The sequence below is a fragment of the Nylanderia fulva genome, unplaced genomic scaffold, assembly GCF_048542155.1.
Source record: "Nylanderia fulva isolate GAGA-0341 unplaced genomic scaffold, ASM4854215v1 Scaffold20, whole genome shotgun sequence".
In the NCBI taxonomy this organism is placed as follows: Eukaryota; Metazoa; Arthropoda; class Insecta; order Hymenoptera; family Formicidae; genus Nylanderia; species Nylanderia fulva.
Window position 1 is genome coordinate 1,568,824 of NW_028190264.1, and position 26,523 is coordinate 1,595,346.

General features: G+C 31.1%; 2 protein-coding genes across 3 annotated transcripts; one reads left to right on the plus strand and one right to left on the minus strand.

The window, feature by feature from the left end:
• LOC114944155 (b(0,+)-type amino acid transporter 1) lies at window positions 1-24,977 on the plus strand. 2 transcript variants are annotated; one of them, XM_029319940.2, is made up of 5 exons: window positions 1-547; window positions 21,647-22,761; window positions 23,227-23,440; window positions 23,942-24,247; window positions 24,704-24,977. In XM_029319940.2, exons 1-5 carry the CDS (start codon window positions 523-525, stop codon window positions 24,766-24,768), a joined length of 1,725 nt encoding a protein of 574 aa, XP_029175773.1. In that variant the 5' UTR covers window positions 1-522; the 3' UTR covers window positions 24,769-24,977. The 2 variants fall into 2 exon arrangements, with proteins under 2 accessions (XP_029175773.1, XP_029175772.1); XM_029319939.2 differs by lacking the exon at window positions 1-547 and adding an exon at window positions 18,308-18,882.
• On the minus strand, window positions 24,001-26,432 carry LOC114944160 (40S small subunit processome assembly factor 1). The gene is made up of 2 exons (XM_029319945.2): window positions 26,338-26,432; window positions 24,001-25,971 (listed from the first exon to the last, which is right to left on the minus strand). The coding sequence occupies exons 1-2, from the start codon at window positions 26,341-26,343 to the stop codon at window positions 25,468-25,470; spliced, it is 510 nt and encodes a 169-aa protein (XP_029175778.1). The 5' UTR covers window positions 26,344-26,432; the 3' UTR covers window positions 24,001-25,467.
• Between the last annotated feature and the right edge of the window lie 91 nt (window positions 26,433-26,523).

Here is a 26,523-nt window from a genome sequence, read left to right on the forward strand (position 1 = left end):
CGTCGTCGATATCGAGCGAGCTCTCGGACGCGACGCGCGCCTCGTGTCGCGCCGACTCCTCCTCGCTTCGCCTCCTCCGGTGGTTCTAGTAGACCTCACCTCCGACGAACGCCCAGTAAAGCGCGAGAGCTCGTCGAAGGTGTGTCGCGAAGAGTAAGCGCATCGAGGCGTCGCCGATAATTCACTTAAAAGAGAGGATATTGAGAAAAAGGATCCCCGGAGAGTAAACCGAGGTCGAGCATTGCGCGAGAGCGAAAGCCACTCGGGGACGACGAAGTTAAAAGGCGTTCAGAAAGAGAGAGAGAGAGAGAGAAGATACTGCAAGAGAGGAGACCCGGTCCCGGAAGGGTAGATTGGCCGACGTGGGGTGGAAAAGGAAGGAGTACGAGTAAAGGACGAGGACGACGTGAGGACAGCAGCTGCGTTAGGCGCGAACGGCGGTGGTTGCATTGAAAAGTAGCGGCGTGGTGTCATGAGAGGCGGTCTCACGGTCCGCCCTTCTTATCGGTCCCTCCAAGAGTCATGCATGTCGCGCCCCTCAAACGAGGTAAGTGCGTATTAATCGCCGGAGCAACCCTCTACTCAGGGATCGCTCTCGACGATATCGGAGCCGGTTGCGTCTATTTCGGCGAGAGCATCTTCCGACTTTTGTCTTTCAAAAGGTTCGTTCAATCGCGATTTATTTATTCATTAATATAGCTAGCTTTAAACAAAGGATTAATTAAATCTTTTGTTTAAAGCTAGCTATTAATGAAGGCTTTTGTTTAAAGCTGGCGATTAATTAATATCTTTAAGCAAGAGTGTCTTCGAGGATTTATTTTTCAAAAGATTGATTAATTCGTAATTAATTTATTAATTGATATCTTAGTTTAAGAAAGAGTATTTTCCAAGTTTTGCTTTTCAAAAGATTTATTCAATCGCGATTAATTGATAAATTCATATCCTAGTTTAAACAAGAGTATCATCAAAGTTTTGCTCTTAAAAGATCAATTAAATTGCGATTAATAAATTTATATCCTAGTTTAAGCAAGAGTATCTTCGAAGTTTTGCTTTTTTAAAAGATCGATTAAAATGCGATTAATTAAGAAATTCATATCCTAGTTTAAGCGAGAGTATCTTCAAAATTTTGCTTTTCAAAAGATCGATTAAATTGCGATTAATGAATTAATAAATTAAAATCCCAATTTAAGCTAGAATATCTTCGAAGTGTTGCTTTTCACAAAATTTATTAAGTCGCGATTAATAAATTAATATCCTAGGAAAAATTATTAAAATTGTTCTAAATGAGTTTACTTTATTTTTATATCTGTTTCATAAGAAAGACTGATGCAATCAGCTTTAAGAAACTGTTTATATAATATAATTGTTTATTTACACCGAGAAAAAAAGTTGTTAACTAAATCGTACGACTAATTGCTATTTTGTTAATTAAACACATACAAGTATTCGAATTAAAATACAACATATCTAATAAGTCTAATATAACGTTTTTAGACTTAAATACTTATATATGTTTAATTAACAAAATAATAATTAGTTGAACGATTTAGTCGACAACTTTTTTCTCAGTGTACTTTATTATTGTTTATTGTGGTTTTTGTGTGTGTGTGTGTGTGTGTGTGTATATATATATATATATATACAATTTTTTATTTCGTGAGAACTTGAAGAATTTGATAAAATAGCACTCCCATCTGAAGAAACATTAGCTAGTAATGTATTCTCATTCGAAAAGGAGATTTAGATCATTATGCCATAAACCTCTTTTGATTAATGATCGTACATTTTGCTGATATACGTTCATTTTGTAATGGACACAATTGGCAAGCTTTTTCTGATTACTTGCACTAATTGAATGGAGACTAGAATGAAGAGTTCGAAAATTCAGGAATAATAAGTAAAAACTATTTTAAGTAAATTAATTTTACACTATAATATCCCTACAATATAATTATCGTGAAAAAGAGAAAGAATGAATTAAATTACGATTATAAATTAATCAACTTAATTGAAATCAACCAATATTTAAGTAATTGCTCATTTACTAATTATCTATTTTATCTACTGATATTTTACTGAAAAATTTAGAAGTTTATCTCGTTGCAAATAGATCAATTGATGACGAGATTAATTATTATTGAATAATGCGCACGTGTTACATGCGCATATTATTATATCAGAAATTAATGTCCGGTATTATGCAATATTGCATAATGCAAAATTTTGATTGACGATTTAGTTTACGGGAAGAGGAAAACGAGATTAATAATTCTTGTCTAAACATGTCTAAAAGATAATTTTTTCTTTTTTTTTGTTTAGTAAGACAAATCAATCATTGATACAATTATTTAATAACAATTTTAAATAAGATTCAAAATTAAAAATTAAATCAAAATTCAAATATTGTGCGTGTTAAACAACTAAGCAAAGCAAATATAACAAAAATAAATTATTGGCATTTCTATTTAAAAGTCAATACCAATCGTGGTTTAGTCTTCTTCCTTTATCTAAAAATAGCAATGAAAAACGAAAATATTCTTATAAAATTATTCTTATCATACACAGATTTAGAATATCTTACATCTTCGAAATATTATCCCAGGCAATACTATCTCAGTTCTGAGAATTTGAGATTGCATTGGGGAGACATTCTGCGAATATAATCAGGCCTATTAGCATCCTAAGACGGATAGAGGAAAGTGCGTTTTCACTTTAGATTCATGAAAGAAGAGAGAGAGAAAAATTTCAGTTATTAAAATAATTTTCTCGTACCACACACATATTTTCAAATTATCTTTATTTTCTTTCTTTCGTAATATAAAATACGGATCAGGCAATTTATCTCAATACTGAATTAGTAACGTCATATTTTTCTAGCTGTAATATTAGGGAGATATTCTTATTAATTATTAAACGTGAGTAGTTAAAGGTCAGCAGGAAGGACATGCAAGGCGAAATATTCTTTGTGATCGATGAAAACCGGCACCTTTGCACAATCGTTAAGGAACGAGAATGAAAAAATATGTAGGTTTCATATAACCAATTTAGATTTCAATAACCAGTTAAAAATTGGATTTCCGTCATATGAAGAAAGATATTTTTCTCGTATAAAAAAATATTGAAACTTTTAACAGAATCGATTACGAATTTATTATATATAGTCAGCACAAAAGAAATTAAAAAATTCGCAAAGTATTTTCTTCCACGATAGATTTTAGAAACATTCTTTTTTTTCATAAAGTATATATAAGATGGGATAATTTGAGAACAAAAAATCATTCTCGTATTTTTGTCGATATTCAATGAATAATGCAATCTTATTTTATAACTATCATTTCTAAACATAAATGTGTAGGTGTATAATGAAACTAAAATATCAGAAAAATTTAATACAAAAATAAAATCAAGAAATAAAAATAAAATATCAAAATAATTTAATGTAAAAGTAAGAGAAATAAATTAAAATCAGACATACATTTGAATAAATTAAATTATTTTTATTTTTAAATACTTTTAAACTCAAAATTTGACTTTTAAAAAATATTTGTTTAGATAGTGCAAATTTTAGAATTTTAAAGAAGGAACAACTCGAATTGCTTTCGTATTTTAGCCACTTGGTGAGGCAAATATTTTCGGGACCATATTTCTCGAATTAAGCTCGCAATCGAAAGCAATGAGTGTTTTATGCCGCGAACGCACTCAAATAAGTTAACAAGTTACGAAAAACCTGTTGGTCATCCTCGTGGTCGAAATGTTGTGTGCCAAGAAGATGTGTCCGGTAGTTACACTCTCAATCGCTCAAGTCTCAAGAGATGTTTGCTAATTATAAACGTCTCGCCACCAAACCACTTATTTCTTCTGTCAATGAAGGATGAGTTTTATGAGGCGTGACTCGAAGGAGTTCACGACTGTCAATCACTTTTAGATACGACATCATTGTGGGAAATTACACATTGTGCAATCTTACGCTTGAATTATTTAACATAATGAGAGAGAAAGAGAGAGAGAGAGAGAGAAAACATAAAATCAAAATATAATCAAATAAGCAGTTGCAGTAATAAACAAATGAATAATTAATAATAATAGTTATGATTATAAATACACGAAAAGAGTTTTATCTTAGGATATACCTTGAAAATCATAGTAATTATGAGACATCATTGGAAGAATTTTTTATAAGAATTTTTCTGATTAATATTTACTACAATAAAAAGTATTAATATGTACATAGTAAAATTAATCGAAGATATTTTTTTTTGTGATAGATATTTAATCAAAGAAACTCTTATAAAATTCTTCTAATATTATTTTATCCAACGATTATCATGATGTAAATTCTAAGAAAAAATTCCCTCTGCGTAGCAATTATAAAAATAGGTCTGAAATGAAAAAGTTATTGATCGAAATTCAGTTATCAATCAATTTAAAAATGACAGTTTTCAATTAAAAATTTTAATTAATTAACCGAATGAAAAATTATTAGTTGAACACATCAGGTAGAAATAAAATTTGTGTTTTTTGCGATACTATTTTTTTGAAATATTTTTCGTTTGACATTTTAATTTATTTGTTGATTATTGATTATAAATACGCGCATATAATATATATATATATATATATATATATATATATATATATAATAGTATGTAATTGATCCTCGTGGCAATACCAGGCGATGGTTAATTTCAAAAAATTGTATCTCTAAGTTTATTTTAGAAGCTGTCCGAGAGATGAGACTCCTTATATGAACTCTTTATTTAACCTTTTCGCGTCATCTTACGATGATAAACGATCCGATGTCATACTAATGTCACACATTGTCTTTTTTGCGAATCGCAAAATATTTTAAATCGTTGCAGGAAAAAAGTGCCAGAATATTCTGATCCCTGCATATATTTATAAAAAAATTAAAATTTGGAGAATTTAATTTCTTTGATTAATCTCTCTCTAGACTTGATATTAACAAGATAATAATATAAGCCTATATTAAGCTATCAGCTTGATATTAATAACCGTGAATATGTGAGTATACCATGATTATATTAATAATCGATAGAGAAAAAAGGCTACACGCTGATTAAGGGGAAACAGCGCGTTATAATCAGACGGAATTGGAATCTGGACGGGAAATGTGACAATTCGAAGTCAGCCGAATCTGTAGCTCCAATAACACCGGACACATCCGATAATGATGATTGCATTGCGAAGTATTGACCGCTTTCTCACGACTGTTGCAGCGTAATTGTTGCAGGCGTGTTTAACTCGCGATAAACTCGAGCGTCCACTTGCGAGGGCCGCTTAATTCGCGATTAATCATCAATGGAATGATAACAATGCTATCACACTCTCTCATACCTAACGTGCCCCCTCATACTCCCTCGTATATCCTCCGCTTTGGAATTCATCGATTACAATTCACAATTAACGGATACAAATTTAACGAGGCGCTTTATTGTTACATTTTACTAACAAGTTCGTATATATTTTCCATACATGAAAATAATATTTTCGTGTTGAAATAATTTCGCGCATTGTATAGCTTTTATTTCAATTATATCTTCTATATATTACGGTAAATTTACAATGTGTTTTACTTTTTTTTTTAATTTAGAGAAAATTGAACAGAAAGAATTTTCTCTTAGAATTTACCCTGAAGATCATGGTGATAAAAAAATATTAATATCTGTGATAAATATAATATATAATTTAATTAATTTTACTATATACATATGTGTGTGTAAAAATAATATTTTTGTGTCGAAACAATTTTGCACATTGTAGCTTTTATTTCAATTATATATCTTCTATATATTACGTTAAATTTGCAATGTGTTTTACTATTTTTTTTAATTCGAAGAAAATTGCACAAAGAGAATTTTCTCTTAGAATTTACCTTGAAAATCATGGTAATAAAAAAATATTAATGTCTATGATAAATATAAAATATATATTCAATTAATTTTACTATATACATATTAATATATTTTTTATTGCAATAAATATTTTTAATCAGAGAAACTCTTATAAAATTCTTCCAGTGCCACATCGTCCTACGATTAGCATGATTTTCAGGGTATATTCTAAGAGAAAATTTTCTTCGTGATAGATATCACTACTGCTAGATTCACTCGTTCATAATAAGTTCTGCAAGTTTGTACGTATTATAATATGAAGACTCATTTTATCCACATACGTGACCTCTTACATACCAAGAATAGATCTCTGATGTCATTCAAAGTAAAGCTCTCTTTCTACGTCAACGCTTTCCCGATAATGTTAATGGATTTTTTTGCTTACGTCTCACTCTACAACTTTCACCATTCCGAAACTTCCTAATCTTGACAAATAGATTAATTAATGCGAATATCGCTCAATCCAATATGATCCAATATGATTCACATATATTATATTATCGACGATCTCAATTAAATTTTTTTAGAAATAAAATACTAAGGGGATGCATTAAAATTTATAATAAAAGCATATTGAATTTCGAATGAAAAAATATGCGAGATCTTTTTACTTTAATGAATGAAATTAAAAAGCAGAGATGGAGAACAAATTTTAATTTTTTATTAATTTATATTATTAATTTCTAAAGACTTTATTTTAAATTGACATTACAATCTATTTCTTTTTTATTCGCTTTAATATCTTTTTCTTGAAAAAAGAGAGATCTTGCTATTTGAAATAAATAAAATATATGAAATTGTAGAATATGTTTTTAATATCGAAACCAATTAAAATATGTATACTATGTTAAATCAAACAATAAGAGTAGTTGATAGAAAAGTAATGTGTATGTAAATAAAAAATTTCTTCAATTTTCAGTCAATATAAATTTTGTAGTCGCAGAATTTATATTGACTGACTTACATATATTTACGTATGAAAGACGGAATTTATTAGTGCCACAACTTGTGCAAGATACATGCAGTGTTGTGCTTAGATGATTTTCAAATTAGCTAGATAAAGATGAGAAAAATATGTAAATTCATTTTAGATAAAATGAAGATAATTTTGTTTTAAATATATTATATCTAGATGAAAAATAAAACTATATGGCGAGTCATTTACATAATTTTCTAGATAATATTTTTTAAAACTGCTTATATAAACAGTTATAAAAAAATATTAATTATAAAAGGGATATAAAAATATGTATTCATATTTTTATTTATAAATTTTTATCGCTTACTGCTTAAGTTTTACTATTTAAGTATTTTTATGTGGTATAATTATAAATTAAAATTATCTGAAAATTATTCTAGATAAATTTAGTAAAGATAATACTTTTTTCTCATCTCCCATACAACACAAAATATTTTTAAAATCTTATAAAAATATTTCTTAAAAGATAAAAGAATTCTCGAAAATATTTTTAAAATATTTCTGTCTGCTTTTTCATGTTTAAAAAATATTTTTAAAAGTTTCTAAAAATATTTTTAAAAATATTATCGCAAAAAGTTTTTAAACTATTTTAAAATGTTTTTATGCAATATTTTATAGAAATATTTAGAAATCTTTTGTGAAAACATTTATAATATTTTTTGCTGTATGGGCTATATATATATATATAACAATAAGATGCAGATATAGGTAATACATATTTTTCTTATCTATAAAGATAAGATGACGCCAAAATTTCATCTAGATAATCATCTATATAATTTTGTTCAGATAACAGCAAACACATGTATACATGCTAGCTTAAGTGTTGTGTTGCACACAGTTTAGCTCGTCAACACCTCGTATAAAAAAGAAAGAATATCTCGCCTTCGACCATATCCATTATGATACCAGCCTTGCTTGGATCTCTTCTCTCGACGAGAGGCTACCGACTATTGTGCGCTACTTTATTTAGCATACATTCATTGATGAAAAGCGGCGCATGCATGAGTCGCGTGCGGAGAATGATTGGCTTAAACGGAACGTCGTACGCTTCTCTCTCATCGTCGCTCTTTCTCTTTCATCTCTCTCATCTTGATTGAAACTTGTTGAGGAGTTCGTCTATTTGTGGCTGGTTTTAACACGCCGCATGACCATTTTGAAACGTTAAAAATAAGCTCGCGATCGCCCACGTAGACGGATATTCGGCGCGGATCGAATATTAAATTGCGAAAAGAAGGTGAGAGATATGCATAACGTCACGGACAAAAGTCATTGGATCGCATCTTCGTGCACATGAATTTCATTTGCGTAATTTGTCAGGTGAGAATCGGACAGCCGAATTTAGCGTTAAATCACGTGCGGATTGCATAGTGATGACGTATAAACGTCAGCAGGAGGCTGAATTACGCACGATTTGCAATTTTGTAATCAAGTTATTGACAATGTAAAAAAATGTCGAAATCGAGATTTTAGAAGTTGTCAGTATGCTTATTATTTACCATTATATTAGCTCATTTGCACAGATATACAAAATTTTATATTTTATTCTCTTTGTGTCTATGTGCATATATTTTACATATATATATATATATATATATATATATATATATATATTTATTTATTTATTTATTTATTTATTTAATAATGTAAAGTATATGTGCGCACAAATAAGTGATTTAATATAATCACAAATTTTATTCTTATCACATATATTATCACTATATTTATTTTTTATATAATTTTAAAAGATAATAAAAAAATGAGTAATTATTAAACATGAAAATAAATGAATATAAATGATATATGAAATGGAAATAATAGCATATTAAATATTCATTTTTTTGTAATGTGTACAAGTCATCGCGACGCAATAGTCAGCTTATCCTGATGCATAATTACTACATTAACACATTCGTGAGGTAACACGTAGGCGCGTAAGCGACGAAAGATCGAGCAAATCGATTTCACCTCATTCGTGTTTAATGTTGCTGACACACGTGACGAAGTGCGGATATTTTTGAAACGTATCGGTGTGAAACGGAAAATAGGATACGTTACGCGTGCTCCAGAATTTCTCTCTCTTTCTCTCTTTGGTTGTTGCATCTCTGATTTCACGAGATGACGCAACTCCATATCCAGCCTCCTCTGCACTTACTCTCATATTGCATAAATCAAAGGGCAAAATATTCGAGATAAGGATTAAGGTATTATTTATTTATAACATTTTAAAATATTAATCATTTTAAATGGAGTATTAATTTTAGAATATAATTTATAAATATAGTATTAATACATTGAAAATTGAAAATTATTTAAAATTTACAAATTGTACATTAATATGTACGAATTAATTTCATGGGATGTTTGATCATAATGCTTCGTTCTCTCTTGAGCCTTTGCATAGTTTATACACCTCTAACTTATAATACCTTTCCGTTAATCATAATCGATCGTTTCAATTACATACTCTACTTTAAACTTTATCTTCTACGAAATTTCAAGGTTTCAAATTTAGTTATTTATCAAAGTTGAGATTTGGAAGATTATAAAAGTATGTTTTTCTCTTCTCTTTGACATAAATAATTTTTTTTATTTATTCCAAATTTTACAGAGAAATTTCAAGCTGCGTATTCTTTTTCATTTTAAAATATTTTCTACACATATAGAAATATATTCCAGAAGAGAATAGAAAAGAATATGCTTGAAATTTCTCGCTTAAATTTAGAATAAATTTTGTTTTATTATTTTATGTCAAAAAAGAGGAAAAAATTACTTTATGGCAAAAAAAGAGGAAAAAAATTCTTATTTCTGTAATCTTTCAAATATTAATTTTGATAAATAATTAAATTTGAAATCTTGAAACTCCGTTGAAGGTTAAGCTTAAAATTAAGTACACAATTGAAACGATCGATTATGATTAAAGGTATTATAAGTCAGAACTGTAATAAACTACGCAAAGACTCGAGAGAAAGCGAAGTATTGTAATCAAGCACTTCGTGAAATTAATTCGTACATATTAATGTACAATTTGCAAAGTTTTTAAAAATGTCTATTTATAAATCCTTATTTTAAAAAATTTATTAATACTGTATTACAATTCTAATATTTAATATATATTGCTTCCTCATAGAGGAAGCTTTGTTTCTATTATTTTCTTTCTGCGAGAAACCTTTGCAATTTTTTCGACTTTTAAGGCATGCTTTTACATTGCACAGCAAAAGACTCTTGAACGGGAAATACTAAACGAGGAGACAGGTTACACGATCGTTTATACGTATCGATCGATAGAGAGAAGGCGAAACGAATAAAGTAAAGAATAATGCAACCAACACCCACACGTTAAAGTAGCGCATCAAATCGCGAAATAAAAGCAATCGTGAGAAAAGAGATTACATTCCTGACATTACATAATATTTTGAGTACCATCTCGATATTATCAAATACACTATCTTGGAATCAACTATTCATAGTAATCGCGATGTTCCAATTCATGTCCATGACTATTTTTTTTTTTTTTACTCGTGCGAGAACACGTGTAATTACGAGTTTGAAGTTGAAGTATATATAATTTGCATATATTTCTGGAATGTATTCATCTACAGATGTAGCTTAATAAAATATCATTATGATTTTCAAATTCTCAAGCAATTCGGATTTGTACGATTAATTCTAAAATAATTATAAAATATGAAGAAATATCTAATGAAAGTAAAAAAAGGGAATTACATTGTTATATATTTTATTTTTTTTATATTTTATTTATGTAATTATATTGAATACATTTACATTACATTAATTACATTAATTTTGTATATATCAAACACATTAATCTTAATTTAAAATTTATAAAAAACATAATCTTTTTTAATTATATACCTGAACATAAAATTTAAAATATAAAAAATTACACATTTACTAAATTAAGGACAAATATATGTATATTATAGGATAATACTCATAACAAATTTAATTATACTGTGCGTGACGTAATTTTAAGCGCGATAATATACATAATGCAACAACGCGCAGCAATTAGCTGCTTAAAACAACAATAAATTCAAATTACCGTGGTGAGGAGACAATCTTTAAATAGATTTTAAACAAACTTTTTCGAAAAAAAATACTTGTAGATTACGAAACATGTCTCGTCAATATTGAAAGACTTCGTAAATCTTGCTGTGTTTAAGACACGATGTGTATAATGGGCTTTTCATTTTAACGAATAAATTATGATAATTATATATAATTTACCATCAATTAACTCAAATATTTATAGGTTTGCTTTCTGAAAGAATGTAATTTCGCGCCAGAATTATTTCCACCTCGAAGTTAAGTTGATTATTTTGCAAATGACAAGGAATTTGCTTTAACATTATATGAACGAATAATCTTATCATTAAATAAAAAAAAGTAACAGCTTCTTCAACTTATTGTTAATTTACAAATTGAGATTATTATACGTTTAAAACCCGACATTTATGTAAATTTCTTACATAAAATGTTGAATTTAAAAATAATTATTTGCAGCTGGATAAAAAGTGACAGAGATACGCGATAAAAAAAAATTATTTTCTTTTTTTAAAGAAACCAAGTATTTTTTCAGTATCAGATAAATATTTAAAAATTCAAATGTATATTAATTTATACATTTTCTTTGTTTAAGCTTTTTTCCGAAAAATTTTTCATGTCACGTTTTCACCGATGCAAAGCGTATTATGTAATTTACATAGAGAATAACGTTTCGATCGTGACGGTTTTTGTTCATTAATTCACTCTGACTACGCAAATCATAAAAAAATATATCAAATATTAAAAAATGACCCAAATGGGAAGTGACCTTTACAATATCGCATTAACGCGAATTATGTTTCGCACAATTAGAAATATCTTATCTCTTATATGATATGTTCCAGAAATATCCTTAATCTTTTTAATATTCTGTCTCTCTATTAATTAAAATATATATACATATATACAAAGAGAGATTAATTAAAATTGTCTAAAAGTTGAAAATTACTTTTTGACAAGATTTATTATTTCTAGAAATAATCCTTAATCAAAGAATAGCATAAATTTCTCTCTCTTGTACCTTCCATAAATTAAATTAGAATTTAATTTTATATAATCTTTTAATCTTTTAATCTTTTTTTATAATCTCAAAATAAATTTATTCATGCGTGCAAGCGTGTAATATTTTATGCAGTGTTCTCGAAGTACATTTTAACATGTTACTTTTCTTGAAAAAAAAAAATAACGTTCTTTGTCTACTTATCTAAAATCGATTATAAGAGTTATTATATCCTCCCCTTATCTTTGTTTCATTTTGACTTCTGTAAAAAAAGCGATAAGACGAACATATGGTAACGACGTTTTTCCAACGACGAAAATTTCTTGCGATCGACTTGTGGCCTTGTTCATGAAACGCACTACAGTAATTCGCTTTCTGACACCTCCACAAACGGGAACTGTTCCGCACGCGCTTCAAATTAAGGGCAATTGGATCATTGTGACACTTTACTATGAATGGTTCTGGTTATTAATGCAATTTGACCTGTGGCAGCATGTTAATATTACAAAACACGTGTCGTTTCAACCTGGTATTATGTATCTCTCGAGATATGCATAACAAAGTTGCAGGACAAAATTGTAATATTATCTATGCTAAAATTAATATTTGCTCCAATTAACTTGGAAACGACAAAATAAACGATTAGTCGAACGCATGCAAATTTCTATTACTAATTAATTAATATATTTAATCGTACGACTGGAAAGAGAGGAGAGAGAACCTTTAAAAGTTAAAGCCGAAAAAGCTATTTAATTAAGCATTAAAATTAAATATTTTGAAACACATTACATATTACTTTTTTTACAGAATTATCTAAGAATATGCTATATAATTAATTTTAGATTATTTTATATTTGCCAATAATTTTTAATAAAATGTAATTAAAGAATTAAGTGATAATGTCGCATTTTGATCAGACGTCAAATTTTGCGCGCAAAAACAATAAAGGCTATCTGCTAAAAATTTATTAATCAGGCATTTATTAAATATTACATTTATTTATTCATTTATTTATTTATTTATTTATTTTTTCTTGTCCTAAGATTAAAGATACTCTTTAAGTTACTTGTGTAACTTAATAACGCATCTCAGAGAAAATTTCTCAAGTTTTTAATATATATATATTTTTTTATCCTTTAGACGAGTCTTGCATTTTTAGATACATGCTGAACTTATGCTTAATTTGTGCTTAACTTATTTTATAATATTTGCCAATAATTTTTAATAAAATGTAATTAAAGAATTAAGTGATAACGTCGCATTTTGATCAGACGTCAAATTCTGCGCGCGAAAACACAATAGAGGCTATTTGTTAAAAATTTATTATTCAGGCATTTATTAAATATTATATTTATTCATTGATTTTTTCTTGTCCTAAGATTAAAGATATACTCTTTAAGTTACTTGTGGAACTTACATGACGCATCTCGGAGAAAATTTCTCAGATTTTGAATATATATATATATTGATCTTTTAGAGTCTTGCTGAACTTGAATTAGATTTGCTTCTTTTATTTGGTCGTCTCTCTTTCGTGATACTCCATTTATATCGACGGCGCCGTCGACGATGACTATTTCGCCTCGATGTGTGTTGGTGAACGCCATCCAATCGGTTATTTTGTTGTCGCTTGCGTGCGTGTTACGGTTTGTCGTCGTATATACATATATCGGGTTACTGCTTCGCAGAATTTTGTAATTCAATCTAATCTAATTCATGTCACGTTGACACGAAGAACAATAATCGCCGCGTCAAGAAATCACCAGCTTTCGTTCCGTCTCTCATCAACATCGTCATCGTCGTCGTCGTCGTTTAAAGTCGTTTAAAAGAGCATACATGCATCGTCGGCAATTACATCGTTAAAAAATACGCCGGAATATCGGTCGCTTTTAAATCAGCCTGGATTACGGAGGTTGTGTGATGATGACACTACGATGATGATGATGACGACGAGCAGAAGGAATTGCGACGCAATTTCCACTTTGTTGTCGCTTGTCGATGATCAATTTCGCGTCGCGACGAAAATAATCAGAATACGATGCTATCACGTCATCGAACGAGAATTAATCAGCGTAATGAAGATATCTGATGATATATATTTTTTTTAATTATATAACGCTTCGAGAAATCTATTTGTTGAAAATATCAAATGACGCGTCTGTCAACAAGTCCAAAATATGTCGTCGTATATCATTATGCTTATTTTGATCGACCAACCTCCTTATATTATTGATCATTCAATGCAACCATACCCTTCAATATTATAAATCAATTTTATATCAATATATATCAATTTATATCAATATCAATTAATATAACTTATTTTTTGACATTTATATATATATATATATATACATATATATATCACCTGGGTATGTCAAAAAATAAGTTATACTAATTTGAAATACAAACACGAGCTTAAAGTTATCTCTATAATACCAGTTTTGTTGTCACACTTAGTAGTCTTATTGTGTCGTTATATTTAGTATTTACCTACATGCGCATTCATTGTTATGCATGCATCACTCCTTCATTTTGCATGTGAAAGCGCCACTAGGCGAGTTGGCAATTGCTACAATGGCATTAATAAAATTGCGAATGGTATGCAACGACGGGGATGAATTATGAGACAGCGCGACGAGTAAAATCAGTTTGCGATGCCAGCTGAAAAATATGCTGCCGAAAATGTAAGGCAGAGTTAGCCGAAGACGATAATTTACAATCACGTTGATGCATTATGCAGTATAACTAAATATCGAATACGATTGTTGATACACGAGATTTTCAGCGATATGTCAAAACCTTGTTTGCACTCAAATTTATTTCGCTCTCGCACAGGTGCGTGAAAAATAAAACTGATACTCAGATATTATAATCACGTAATAATTATTAATTGTTAAATTACGTAATGTCGGTAACTAATTTGTAAAGGATAATATTTGGAAACATCTATCTAAATTGTGAAAAAAACTGACAAACTAACTTGCTATTATATAAATTGAAAAAGTGCGGTCTGACTAATTCTGATTGCTATCACTCACAATTTTTCAACTGCATTTAACTGTACGAATAAATCCGAGCAACCATATTCCATTTTTTTTACATTAAAAAATCTCCATTTTTTCTAAATATTTTTTGAAAAAATATTCTAAACTATATATGTTGTTATAACATTGAGAGTTTATATTGTACTCTTATAGAAATTATATAAACTTAATATTCATATATAAATCTATATACAAATACATGACAATATATAATTGTTTTTTTAATAAAGTGAAAAGTTGATCTCTGATGTGTATAAAATATCTCACAGCTTTGCTATGTTAATTAAAGTTCTAACAGCTACAACAGAAGACTTAATAAAAATTTAATTAGCTGTTATACGAGAATTTACCACACTTTTGCTGTAACTTGTTATAAAATTAATTGGAGATATATACTAATTATTAATAATTGATAACAACTAATAATATAATTAAAGTAAAAATCTATAACTTTTAATCTCATTTTATTTTTTCTGTTTTTATTTTTATTTTCTGCGGGGAATAAATTAATTAATAATTTATTATTATATAGGAGAAATAAATGTCAGAAGCGGTTTCAATTTCAAATTTGCACGTGTGAATTGTATTTGGCTCATAATTCTATTCGATGTATGTGTATGCATGCATTTTAAATCTTCGAATTTATTATTTTTCACAATCCCGATCTTGAGAAAAATTTTATTGCTCTTTTATTAGTAGTCGACTTATATGTATTATTAACGATTCTTCCGAAGTTTATACAAAATTATATCTCTTTCTCTTCGATTATCCTCCCAGAGATCCTCTAGATATGTCCTCTAGACATACAGTCTGTCGGGTCGAAGGTCAGAATTTCACCAGAATTTCAAGGAATTCCAATCAGCTTTGCAATGTTCAGTAACAAGTTGTATAATTACAACTGCCGAAAGTTGCTTAGTCGATTAATTATTGAACAAATATCATAATGACATGATTACATAATTTTAATTTACATATTACACAAACAATTATTTATTATTATCCCCAGAAATAATGATAAGTTTACTGATAAAAATTTAGTAATATATTGTGCTATATAATTGCGCAAAAAAATATATATATGATATTGTATTATATTTATGTTTTATTTTTTTAATAATAGGATATTATTATTATATTGATTATTAAATCTGAAAGCAGCTATCTAAGGGAGCTTATCCTTACTGAGCCTTTTGGAAAAATATTTTTTTAGAAATAACTGTCTTCCTTTCTGACAAGAACAACGCGTCCTTTCTCGAAGATGATATACTTGTTTACTCGTCTGTTGATTAAGAAAACGTATCTTTATTAGATTCGTTTTTTAAGCTGATTCCTAAAAATCGATAAGTACTGTTACTCTTCATGTTTTAGAAGACTTTCCGGAGGTTGTATGAAAGAATTCAAACTTTTCAAGAATTTATAAAACTGTAAATTTATATTTAATCTTTTTATAACTTACTGACTATTTTTTAATACTAACACATTTTTTATAATTAAGTATATTATAAAGTTGCGAATACAATTTTCTCCTACGTTCAGTCTCTCCTGCAGCAGTTTAAGAAAATAGTAATAGTAAGCCTTAATCTCTCGTTTAAACTTGAACGATCTATTTAAATAAAATCTTATTTCGATACTTATTTAATTATCACCAGTGTTGTACTTAGATGATTTTAAAATTAACTAGATAAATATGAGATAAAAAATTCATCTTAGATGAGATAAAGATGATTTTATTTTAAATATATCTAGGTAAAAGATAAAATTATATGGTGATTTATCTAGATAATAATTTTTAAGACTGTTTATGTAAACAGTTGTAAATTATAAAAGGGATATAAAAATATATGTATTCATATTATTTATGTAATTTTACATATTTTTATATAATATAATACATATTTTTTTACAGTGTATCACGTAATATTAAAAATGAAATGTGCGAGACAATTAAACTTTCTGACATAAAATTTTAACCGCAAAAAGGATGAATTTCTCTCTCGATTTTATAGGATTTGCATATAATTTTCCCTGAAACTGCCCATACGATCATCTCGTTAAGCGCACTTTAATGACGCGGCAAATGGAGTTGATGCAATATCGACTCGACTGATTATGCATTTCGCGATATCGCGCAATTATTTGCACGGATTCGGGTGTCCACACACACGTGCATACACGCGCGCATAAAGCCCTAAATAATATATTCGTATTGTTCAAGCACTCTATTGGCATAAGAGCGGTCTCTCGTTAGCTTTCGTCGAGGAGAGAGAGGGAGATTTCCACGTTTTTAGACCACGCGACCAAAATACGCAGCTGTCATTTGAAATAATCAAGTCGGATTAAGTCGAGCAAACTGCTACGTGACTGAAGCGTTGACGACCAAAATCATCGCTCAGAAATACACGTGGAAATATTCGCGGATCGCGCTACGAAAGTAGACAAAACTTCTCATTCTCGCGGTAATATTCTGAATAGTTTCAACAATTGTATTTTCATAGATAGACAAATTAATTTTTACTTTTATGAATATTATTTGCGCATTTTAAATTCAAATATAATACTGTTTTTCTCTTATTTTAAAAAGAGTTAATCTTATTATGGAAAAAATTTACCACCATAGCTAAATTTTAGCTGTCCCTAAATTACACCTGAAATTTAGCTATCATGCCTAAATTTTAGCTGTGAGCTAATATTTTTTAGCTATAAAATTCTCCGTTAAACAGATAAAACACCGTTAAATAGGATAAGGTCTCTTAAATAGCTCCTTTCAGATTTAATAATCAATATAATAATATTATTATATATATATTTGATATTATTGAACAAAATATATATATATATATACATAAAATATTATTACTATAATCTAATATCATAATACAGGTATAATGTTGTATCACGTATATATATATATATTTCTTTTTACGAACACAGGGAGAATTTTCTCTTAGAACTACTCTGAAAATCATAGTAATCGTGAGACAATATGGTAAAGAAAGAATTTCTCTGATTAATGTATTTACCACAATAAGATATAAAATATGTTCGATTAATTTTACTATGTACATATTCATATTTTTTATTGTGTATTATTTTATTAAGTATTTAATCAAACTCATAAAATTCTTCCAATACATCGATTATTATAATTTTCAGGGTAAATTCTAAAAGAAAATTCTCTCTGTGTGTAATTATATACATAATACAACATTACTAAATTTTTATCAAGTTTATAGCGAATAAGATTAATTTTATATATATTAACTCATATACTTAGAAAACTTTTCTTTTCCTTTTTCCGTGCCGAGTTGAAACTTTAGTGGCTAATTTTTTTCCCGCGCGTACGCACATCCGCATGTGCATATCACATTCACTCTCTCCGCTCGTTAATTCAGAACAGAATTCGGATTTCGCGAGCAAAGCACGCCGAAGTTCGCAGGAATGCGGAGCAGGAATTTGCATATCCGATGAGCGCGAAGCGATATATAGCGCCGAACGCGGCGAAGGTCACCTTGAGGAAAGTGAGGAAAAGCACACCCCCGCTGCGAAATTTCCGTACGGCGATGCCGGCGAATTTCGCGCGCATTTTCACGTTATTTATCCCCGACGAAAGAGGTGGCTTTTCTGGCGCGCCGCCACGCGAACTATTACGGTCGCGCGGCATCGGCACGGCGGCTCGATAATAATAATATGATATAATCGTGGGATTGTCACGTGGGAATACGCGCGGGATTGGCCCCGACACGAGGAAGTCGTCAGCGCAGCGTTCACCAGCCCCAGTCACGTAAGGGATGCGGCACGAGCCGGTCGGTTTTCTCGTCGCGCGTCCACTCTCGAGTGATTATCCGCATCCGTCGATTTGCGAATCGTTCACGACACCCGGTATGGCAAATTTATCGCTATTTATTTATATAAGCATACGTAAATTATAATCGTGACAGATAAGAGAAGGTTCGATAGATTGAACAAAAATGTCGTCCTTTAAAGAATCGTCGAAGCAAATGTGTTTAGAATTATTATAATTATTCGCACTTGTCTTCTAATTTTAAAAATCGGAAGACAAGTACGAATAATTTTAAACTATATTTAAAAAGTAAAATACCATTTAGTGTACGAACGTATTTTTTAATATCAATTGTTAATTTAATACAAATAATTACATAAAAGAAATCTTTTATATAAATCTTAGCAAATTATTTCTTAATGAAATTTCATCTAATTTTATATTTATATACACAGAGAAAATGTTCTCTTAGAATTTATTCTGAAAATCATGGGACAGCAATTAATATCTACTACATAAATAAAATATAAAATATACTATACATATTAATATTTTTTTATTGTAGCAAATATTAATCAGAAAAACTTATCAAATTGTCTCACAATCATCACGATTTTCAGGATAAATTCTCACCGTGTATATTTAATTTTCCTTATAATTTAAATAAAAAACTACTCTATCACAAACATATACATACGTATTCATTGTGCGCACTTTAATTGATAATTAAATAATCATAACGAAAGGATCTTGAATCACTGCGAATAATTGCATGATATAAAATAATCCGTCTGGTTGATCTCGCAAAAGATTAAAGTGGTAATCGCAGTCTTCAGGAGGGATCAAAGTCAAAAGTAGTTCTCGCGTTTATGTAAGGAACGACGGGAGTTCGAAATTATTTCGAGCCCGGCGTGTCGCGCGCGAATTATACACGAGGGCAAACCACGTGGTCCAAATCCACCTCGCCGGGTGGCTCTAAACTTAGGAGTCCGCAGAAGCGTAACAAGTCTCGTTCGATTTATTCCGCGCATTTCTTACGTCTCCTTTCGAAAAAAATGGGGGGTCTGCGAATAAAAAATTCGCGACGATCGAACCAAATAATATCTATAGTATTTGATCGAACTGATTAATTTCCTCCAAGTTCCTCGTTAAATATCACTGCGCGATATTCTCGTAGCACGTGGATTTGTTGCATCGCGTTCATCGAACTTTTGTATATATGTCGACCAGCATGCCTATCGATTGCATCTATAAAGCCACCAATCGCGACACTTTATATCGGTGTTTTCTAAACGGGAAAATATTCCTTGGAACGCTGGAGTTCCGCCCGATGACCTTAGATAGAATTTCGTTCGGTCAGCTCGGTTATTCTGATCTACTGCCGGTGTCTAATTTTAGGGCTCGGCTAAAAGGACATGATTGGAATAGAGTTGCAATGAGAGCTTTGTGGTCGAAATAAATTGCGAAACATTGCTCTGCATTGGTCTTCAACCGTGTTCCATTATGAAAGAGTATGAACAAAGTACTATTTGTCAAATATGCCCTTTGGCCGATTGCTTTCCATTACTTATATTAGAAAATAGGAGAAGATGGAGACTACAAATATTTAATATTATTTTTGGCAGAAAGCTTATGGAAATAAATATTATCGACGTTAATGCGTTGCTTCCGAGACCCTTCCTTATAGGAAATTCTACCCTCCTCTAACTAGAATGATTTAGAAGATGGAAATATATATTGAATCGCTCTACTTTTTTATAGAATAGCTAAGCTTGTGTGGCTATGAATAGCTTCTGTAAAGTTTACTATACTTTAGAAAACAAACGATTGATCCGCTGTCGCTTTAAAAAGCGGAAAACTTTATTGTGTAATTTAGAATAAACACAAATTATTTATGAAGATATTATATATATATATATATATATGTAGTCTATAAAATTTTTATATACATATATTGTGTTATTTTTGTTTTTTGACTTTTTAATATGCAGGAGTTTAATCGATCAAAAGCCCTTAAAGAATTAAATATAAAAGTAAATATATCTCAAACGTTAATTACTTTATTTAAACAAAGCAGCATTACTCAAGAAAACAATGAGATTATGTTATTTGTCAAAATAATTCTACAAGAACAAAGTTATAATTCTGTCAAAATAAAGGGATTAATGAAGCTTAATTTTAATTAATTTTAACATACTTGATTGTATGAATAAACTCTAAATAAAACATAATATTTTTATGATAAATCGAATCGATAATCATGTAAAATAAATTCAATTTAATTAGAGATACTTTATTTTATATATATATATATATATATATATATATATATATATTTTTTTTTTAATAGACATCTTACGTGTATATTTAATTGTATACTTAAAACATTTATCTATAATTAAAAGTATAATTTTTTATTTTTCGTGAATATTATAACTATTTTATCATCGTTCATTTTTTACGTTATTACACTTCTACCACGAAAAAAATTAGCTACGGCTAATTTTTTTTCCGTGTGGCAGAGGGTACGCTTTATTAATTTCTAATTACATAGTCTTATTTTTAATCATTGAATGTATATAAATAACACAGACATGGGCGTCTACAGGATTTTTTTACAAAGAGGGGCATCATTAAAACTTTGTTTATTGTCCTTTCTTCATTTTGTTATTATTTGATTTTCATTCTTTTATATCAAATAAATTCCAATTAAATTCCAGTGTTTAATCACAAAGAGAGCAAATGCTTAATTTCTTGACTGATTCCAAGAAAGGGTAGGTGCCCTCTCTTGCCTTCTCCTGTACGAACGCGGAGAAAGAAAGTATATCTGATCGATGACACAAAATATCTTTTTGTTTCCAGCTACCGTGGGACATGATCCGCAAACGAGTAACGTCAGTCAGCCGCAGCTTCAACAGCAGCAGCTACAATCCGGGGGTTGGCTGGGGGGTGGTGTCGGTGACACCAACAGCGGACTGGTCTGCCGATCAGGGAAATCGCTCAACGGCAGCAGCAAGCCGTCGTTATGCCATCATCCTCAACAGCATCAACAACAGCAGCAGCAGCAACAACAACAAGGCCAATCTGGGGGTGTGGGGGATGACGAAGACGGGGGTGGAGGGAGCGGAGGGTTGGAGGGGACGGACGCAGAGGCGAACGACGCTGTTCACCTCAAGAGACGGGTGGGACTCGTCAGTGGGGTGGCTCTAATCGTCGGCACGATGATCGGCTCCGGGATCTTCGTGTCGCCGTCGGGTCTGCTGCTGCGCACCGGTAGCGTCGGCGTAAGTTTCGTCGTCTGGACCGCGTGCGGTCTGCTGAGCCTGTGCGGCGCCCTCGCCTACGCCGAGCTGGGTACCATGAACACGAGCAGCGGCGCCGAATACGCGTACTTCATGGACGCGTTCGGCGCGCCGCCTGCCTTCCTCTTCTCCTGGGTGTCCACCCTGGTGCTCAAGCCGTCGCAGATGGCGATTATCTGCCTGTCCTTCGCTCAGTACACTGTCGAGGCGTTCACCGTCGATTGCGAGCCCCCGGACGAGGTGGTCAAGGTCGTCGCCCTGCTGGCGATCGTCCTGATACTTCTGATCAACTGTTACAGCGTGAATCTGGCGACCGGGGTACAGAACGCCTTCACCGCCGCCAAACTGATGGCGATACTCGTGGTGATCGTCGGCGGTTCGTATAAATTGATACAAGGTAACACGCAGCATCTGCAAACGGCGTTCAACACCATCGACGGCAGCACCCTTAACATCGGCCGCCTCGCCACTGCGTTCTACACCGGCCTCTGGGCCTACGACGGCTGGAACAATCTCAATTACGTGACCGAAGAGATCAAGAATCCTTCTAAGAACCTGCCCAGATCCATCATGATCGGTATACCGCTCGTTACGCTTTGCTACGCGCTGATCAACATTTCTTACCTGGCGGTCATGTCGCCATCGGAAATGATCGAGAGCGAGGCTGTGGCCGTGGTAAGCGTTCACCTGTGTCGACGACGAAGAATATTATTTTTAAAAGCGGTAACAAATTCAATAGGAGCACAGAATATATCAATTTTTGTTCGATATCGCATTAGAAGTTGAGTCGTAAAATAATACAGAGGTAACAGGAATAGCTTATCAAAATGTGGGATTCGAGGATATTGTTAAAAGACCTCGCACCAGATACATTTTAATTTTCGTTGAAATTGGCTGCTTTCTTTATAGGTTGTAGCTTATGTCCTGCTGAACAAACGATGTAATAGTTTCAAAGCTATAATATTTAGCTTTTTATGTCTATTGCATTTCTTGTTGAGATCATAAGCTACAACATATGAAAGAAACAGTCAATTTCACCGAAAGCCAAAATCGTATTTCGTGCCGAGTCCTTTGCTCCGATTCATTGCCACATTCCGATCATATTCCAACGAATTAATTATAATCTTCGGTATTTTGCAGACGTTTGGCAATCGGATACTGGGCGTGATGGCATGGCTGATGCCACTTTCCGTAGCGATTAGCACATTTGGGTCCGCCAACGGCACCCTATTCGCCGCAGGCAGGCTCTGCTTTGCTGCATCACGAGAGGGTCATCTGCTCGATTGCTTAAGCTACGTGCATGTGCGACGCTTCACTCCTGCCCCAGGCCTCATCTTCCATTCCCTTGTAGCAGGTACTACCTAAACCCTCTTCCAAATTGTTTCTGAGATGTTTGAATATCCTAATTAATTTTTTAAATCATTTAAATATTTTTATTACACTTGAGCTCTTACTTTATATAATACTATACAGGGTGTTTGACATAAAATATCACACTGAAACTATACAAATAAATCTCATTATTTGAAGACGATTTTTTCTCAGCAAAAATGTCGAGGGGGATCATTTTTTACCATCATGTATCTTTATAACTAAACCTTAAAAGTTTATTAAAGTAAACTCTACTTGAAATTAATTGGAGAATGTGGTTTTGTTAATATTTTATTTCCACAAGGCTTAGTTTGCGAGAAACCCTTTATTTTCAATCGCTTATAACTCGAAAATCACCTTATGTCAGACACCCTATATATACATAATAAATGTTCTCTCCAAGATGAGATTGCCATTATATTTATTAATCATTTTGACTTTAAAATATATCTAAAAATACTAAGCTAAATCATTGATTTCACAGGCGCGATGGTTCTCTCCGGCAACATCGACTCGTTGATCGATTTCTTTTCGTTCACCGCATGGATATTCTACGGCGGCTCGATGGTAGCTCTGCTCGTGATGCGGAGGACCAGACCGAACCATCCCCGACCGTACAAATGTCCGTTAGTGATACCTGTGCTTGTGCTCATCATCTCTGCATATCTCATAGTTGCGCCGATTATCGACAAACCGCAGATTGAGTACCTGTACGCGGCCGGCTTCATCAGCGCAGGCATGCTCGTCTACCTCCCGTTCGTAAAGTTTGGATATGTGCCCAAATTCATGGGTGAGTATACATCGTTACACGGTTAAAATAAAATCCGCGCCGTGAAGTTCTCATAGACGCCTGAACATTTCGTAATGTAGGGCATGAGTTATTATCTGATTTTGAACTCAAATAAACCTCGAGAAGAATAAAAGTATTTGTCAATATTTAAAATTCTGAGTCTGAAATTGAACTCAAAAAAGTTTAGAGAATTCTTCTCTAAAAATTTCAGATTGAAATTAAAGCGTAGAAATGAATCTCGCATGAAAACTATTAAAGTTTTAGAACTTTGAAAACTTTGAAAGAGTCTAAGACATATATTAAGAGAAAAAGAGATATTTAAATTTCGAGAAATTGCAGGTTGAAATTCTTACTAAAATTAAAGTTTAATATTCAGAACACGTTTCATTCTTCTATTATATTTCTGCATGTATTTAAATTTCCTATTGAATGCTCGTGTCTCTTTTCTGATTACAGAAGGTGTCAACGCTTTTCTGCAAATGTTACTAGAAGTGGCTCCGACGGCGGTTGCCTTCGACTGATTTCGAGAGGTACAATTCTCCAGATCAATATACAGTTCTTTACGATGCCGAATCATTCCATTATGGCATTGCGCGAACTGTGTATATATAACTGAATAACCCTATTTTAAATACATACAGACGAGAGCGTTATATATCCTATATTACAAAGCTCAAGGCTGGCCCAAAAAAAAAAAAGAAAATAAAAAAATATATATATTATATAAAAATATATATTATTTTACTACTTGTTATTCTTCGTACATAGTATACAACATGCAGAAAAGATGTTATTGTTAGACAATAGATAGTTGATGTTGTAACAAAACAGCAATGAATCAACAGAAAATATTTTAAATGTTTACAGTTACAAAAATGGACTTCTCTTTTTCTTTACACATCCTTCCTTTATTCTCCTGTACTTCTTCCTATAATATTACTTCAATTGTTATCGATTATTTTTAAGTTCCAAAAGTTATTTCAATGTATATAAATTTTTTCATAAGCTATATTTCTCAAAAATCTTATAATTTAATTTAAAAAAACCTAATTAAAAATTTAATTACCGAAAATTTCAATAATTACAAATACAATCAGTTTTTATTTTCCTAATTATAATCTTTCTTATAAGATATTTTATTTAAATACGAACAAGTTTCTGCCAGACTCCACCAATTTTGGCAACGTTTCAGAGAACATTTCAAATATTTACTGATAAATTCAGCTCTTTTGTTTAGACAAAATATCTTTGGATACTTTTCCATAAACACCTAAAATGCCACTATCTTTCTTATGCTGTTTCTTGGATTTAGATTTGCGCAAACTACTTGTGAATCCAGATATGTGTTTTTCCTCTTTCTTCTTTTCCTTTTCTTTTTGTTGACGCGCCTTTAATGCTTTATAATTTGTCCTTCTATTCTTAGGAGGTATTGCACCTAAACTGATGGCAAGCTCGACTTTTGCTCTTCTTGCCTTTGATTTCTCAAAACCAGTCATACCGAATTTAATCATTTCATAACGCAACTTTTTCATCTCCTTTTCTTGTTGCGCCTTCATTTCAGCAGGCGTTTTAGAATTCTGATCCTCTTTACTGTGCGAGCCATCTGTAGGTTTCGACTTTTTCTTCGGAGCTTCATAATTCACAGAGATATAATCACTTGCTGTAGTTTTCTTGATTCGAGATCCACGTGTTGGCACAAAATCCTCCATCTTTCCTTCTCTTTTCTTAAATTGAACAAAATATTTTATTAGAAAAAATATTAGCTTCAATTGACAATAAATAGGTTGGAAGAACTCCTCATTACAAAGTAATTTAAAAAAATTACAAACTATATAAAAGAACACTTTAAATATATTTAAAAGAAAAAATTGGCGCTATCAATAACATATAATTTCTTAATTCATATCAACTTAAATTGAAAAAAGATATTTTATTAGAGAAAATGTTATATTAGTTTCAATTGACAAGTTAGAAGAACTAATTATTATAGATTTTAAAAAATCACAAAATATATAAAAGAACACTTTAAATATATTAAAAAAAAAATAATATCAATAAAATATAATTTTTTAATTCATATATCAACTTACAATCATAACTACACAACGATATTTACAAAAACATTGTTTCCCTCCTGCTTTCAGAATATGCTATCGCATTCGGCATTCACACATGCGGAATTTTCTTTTCAATAAAGGCTGCGTTCCAAAATCTACTCGCAAATCGCATCGTCGAATAACCAATAGAGCAAAGACATCTTCGTCCCGATTGGTCGA

What these genes read in the sequence shown, in the direction of transcription:
- LOC114944155 (XM_029319939.2), top strand. Translation starts at nt 18,792, where the DNA reads ATGCGGCACGAGCCGGTCGGTTTTCTCGTCGCGCGTCCACTCTCGAGT. An exon ending in CGAATCGTTCACGACACCCG is followed by an intron (nt 18,883 to 21,646) that starts GTATGGCAAATT and finishes TTTTGTTTCCAG; the next exon opens with CTACCGTGGGACATGATCCG. An exon ending in AGAGCGAGGCTGTGGCCGTG is followed by an intron (nt 22,762 to 23,226) that starts GTAAGCGTTCAC and finishes GGTATTTTGCAG; the next exon opens with ACGTTTGGCAATCGGATACT.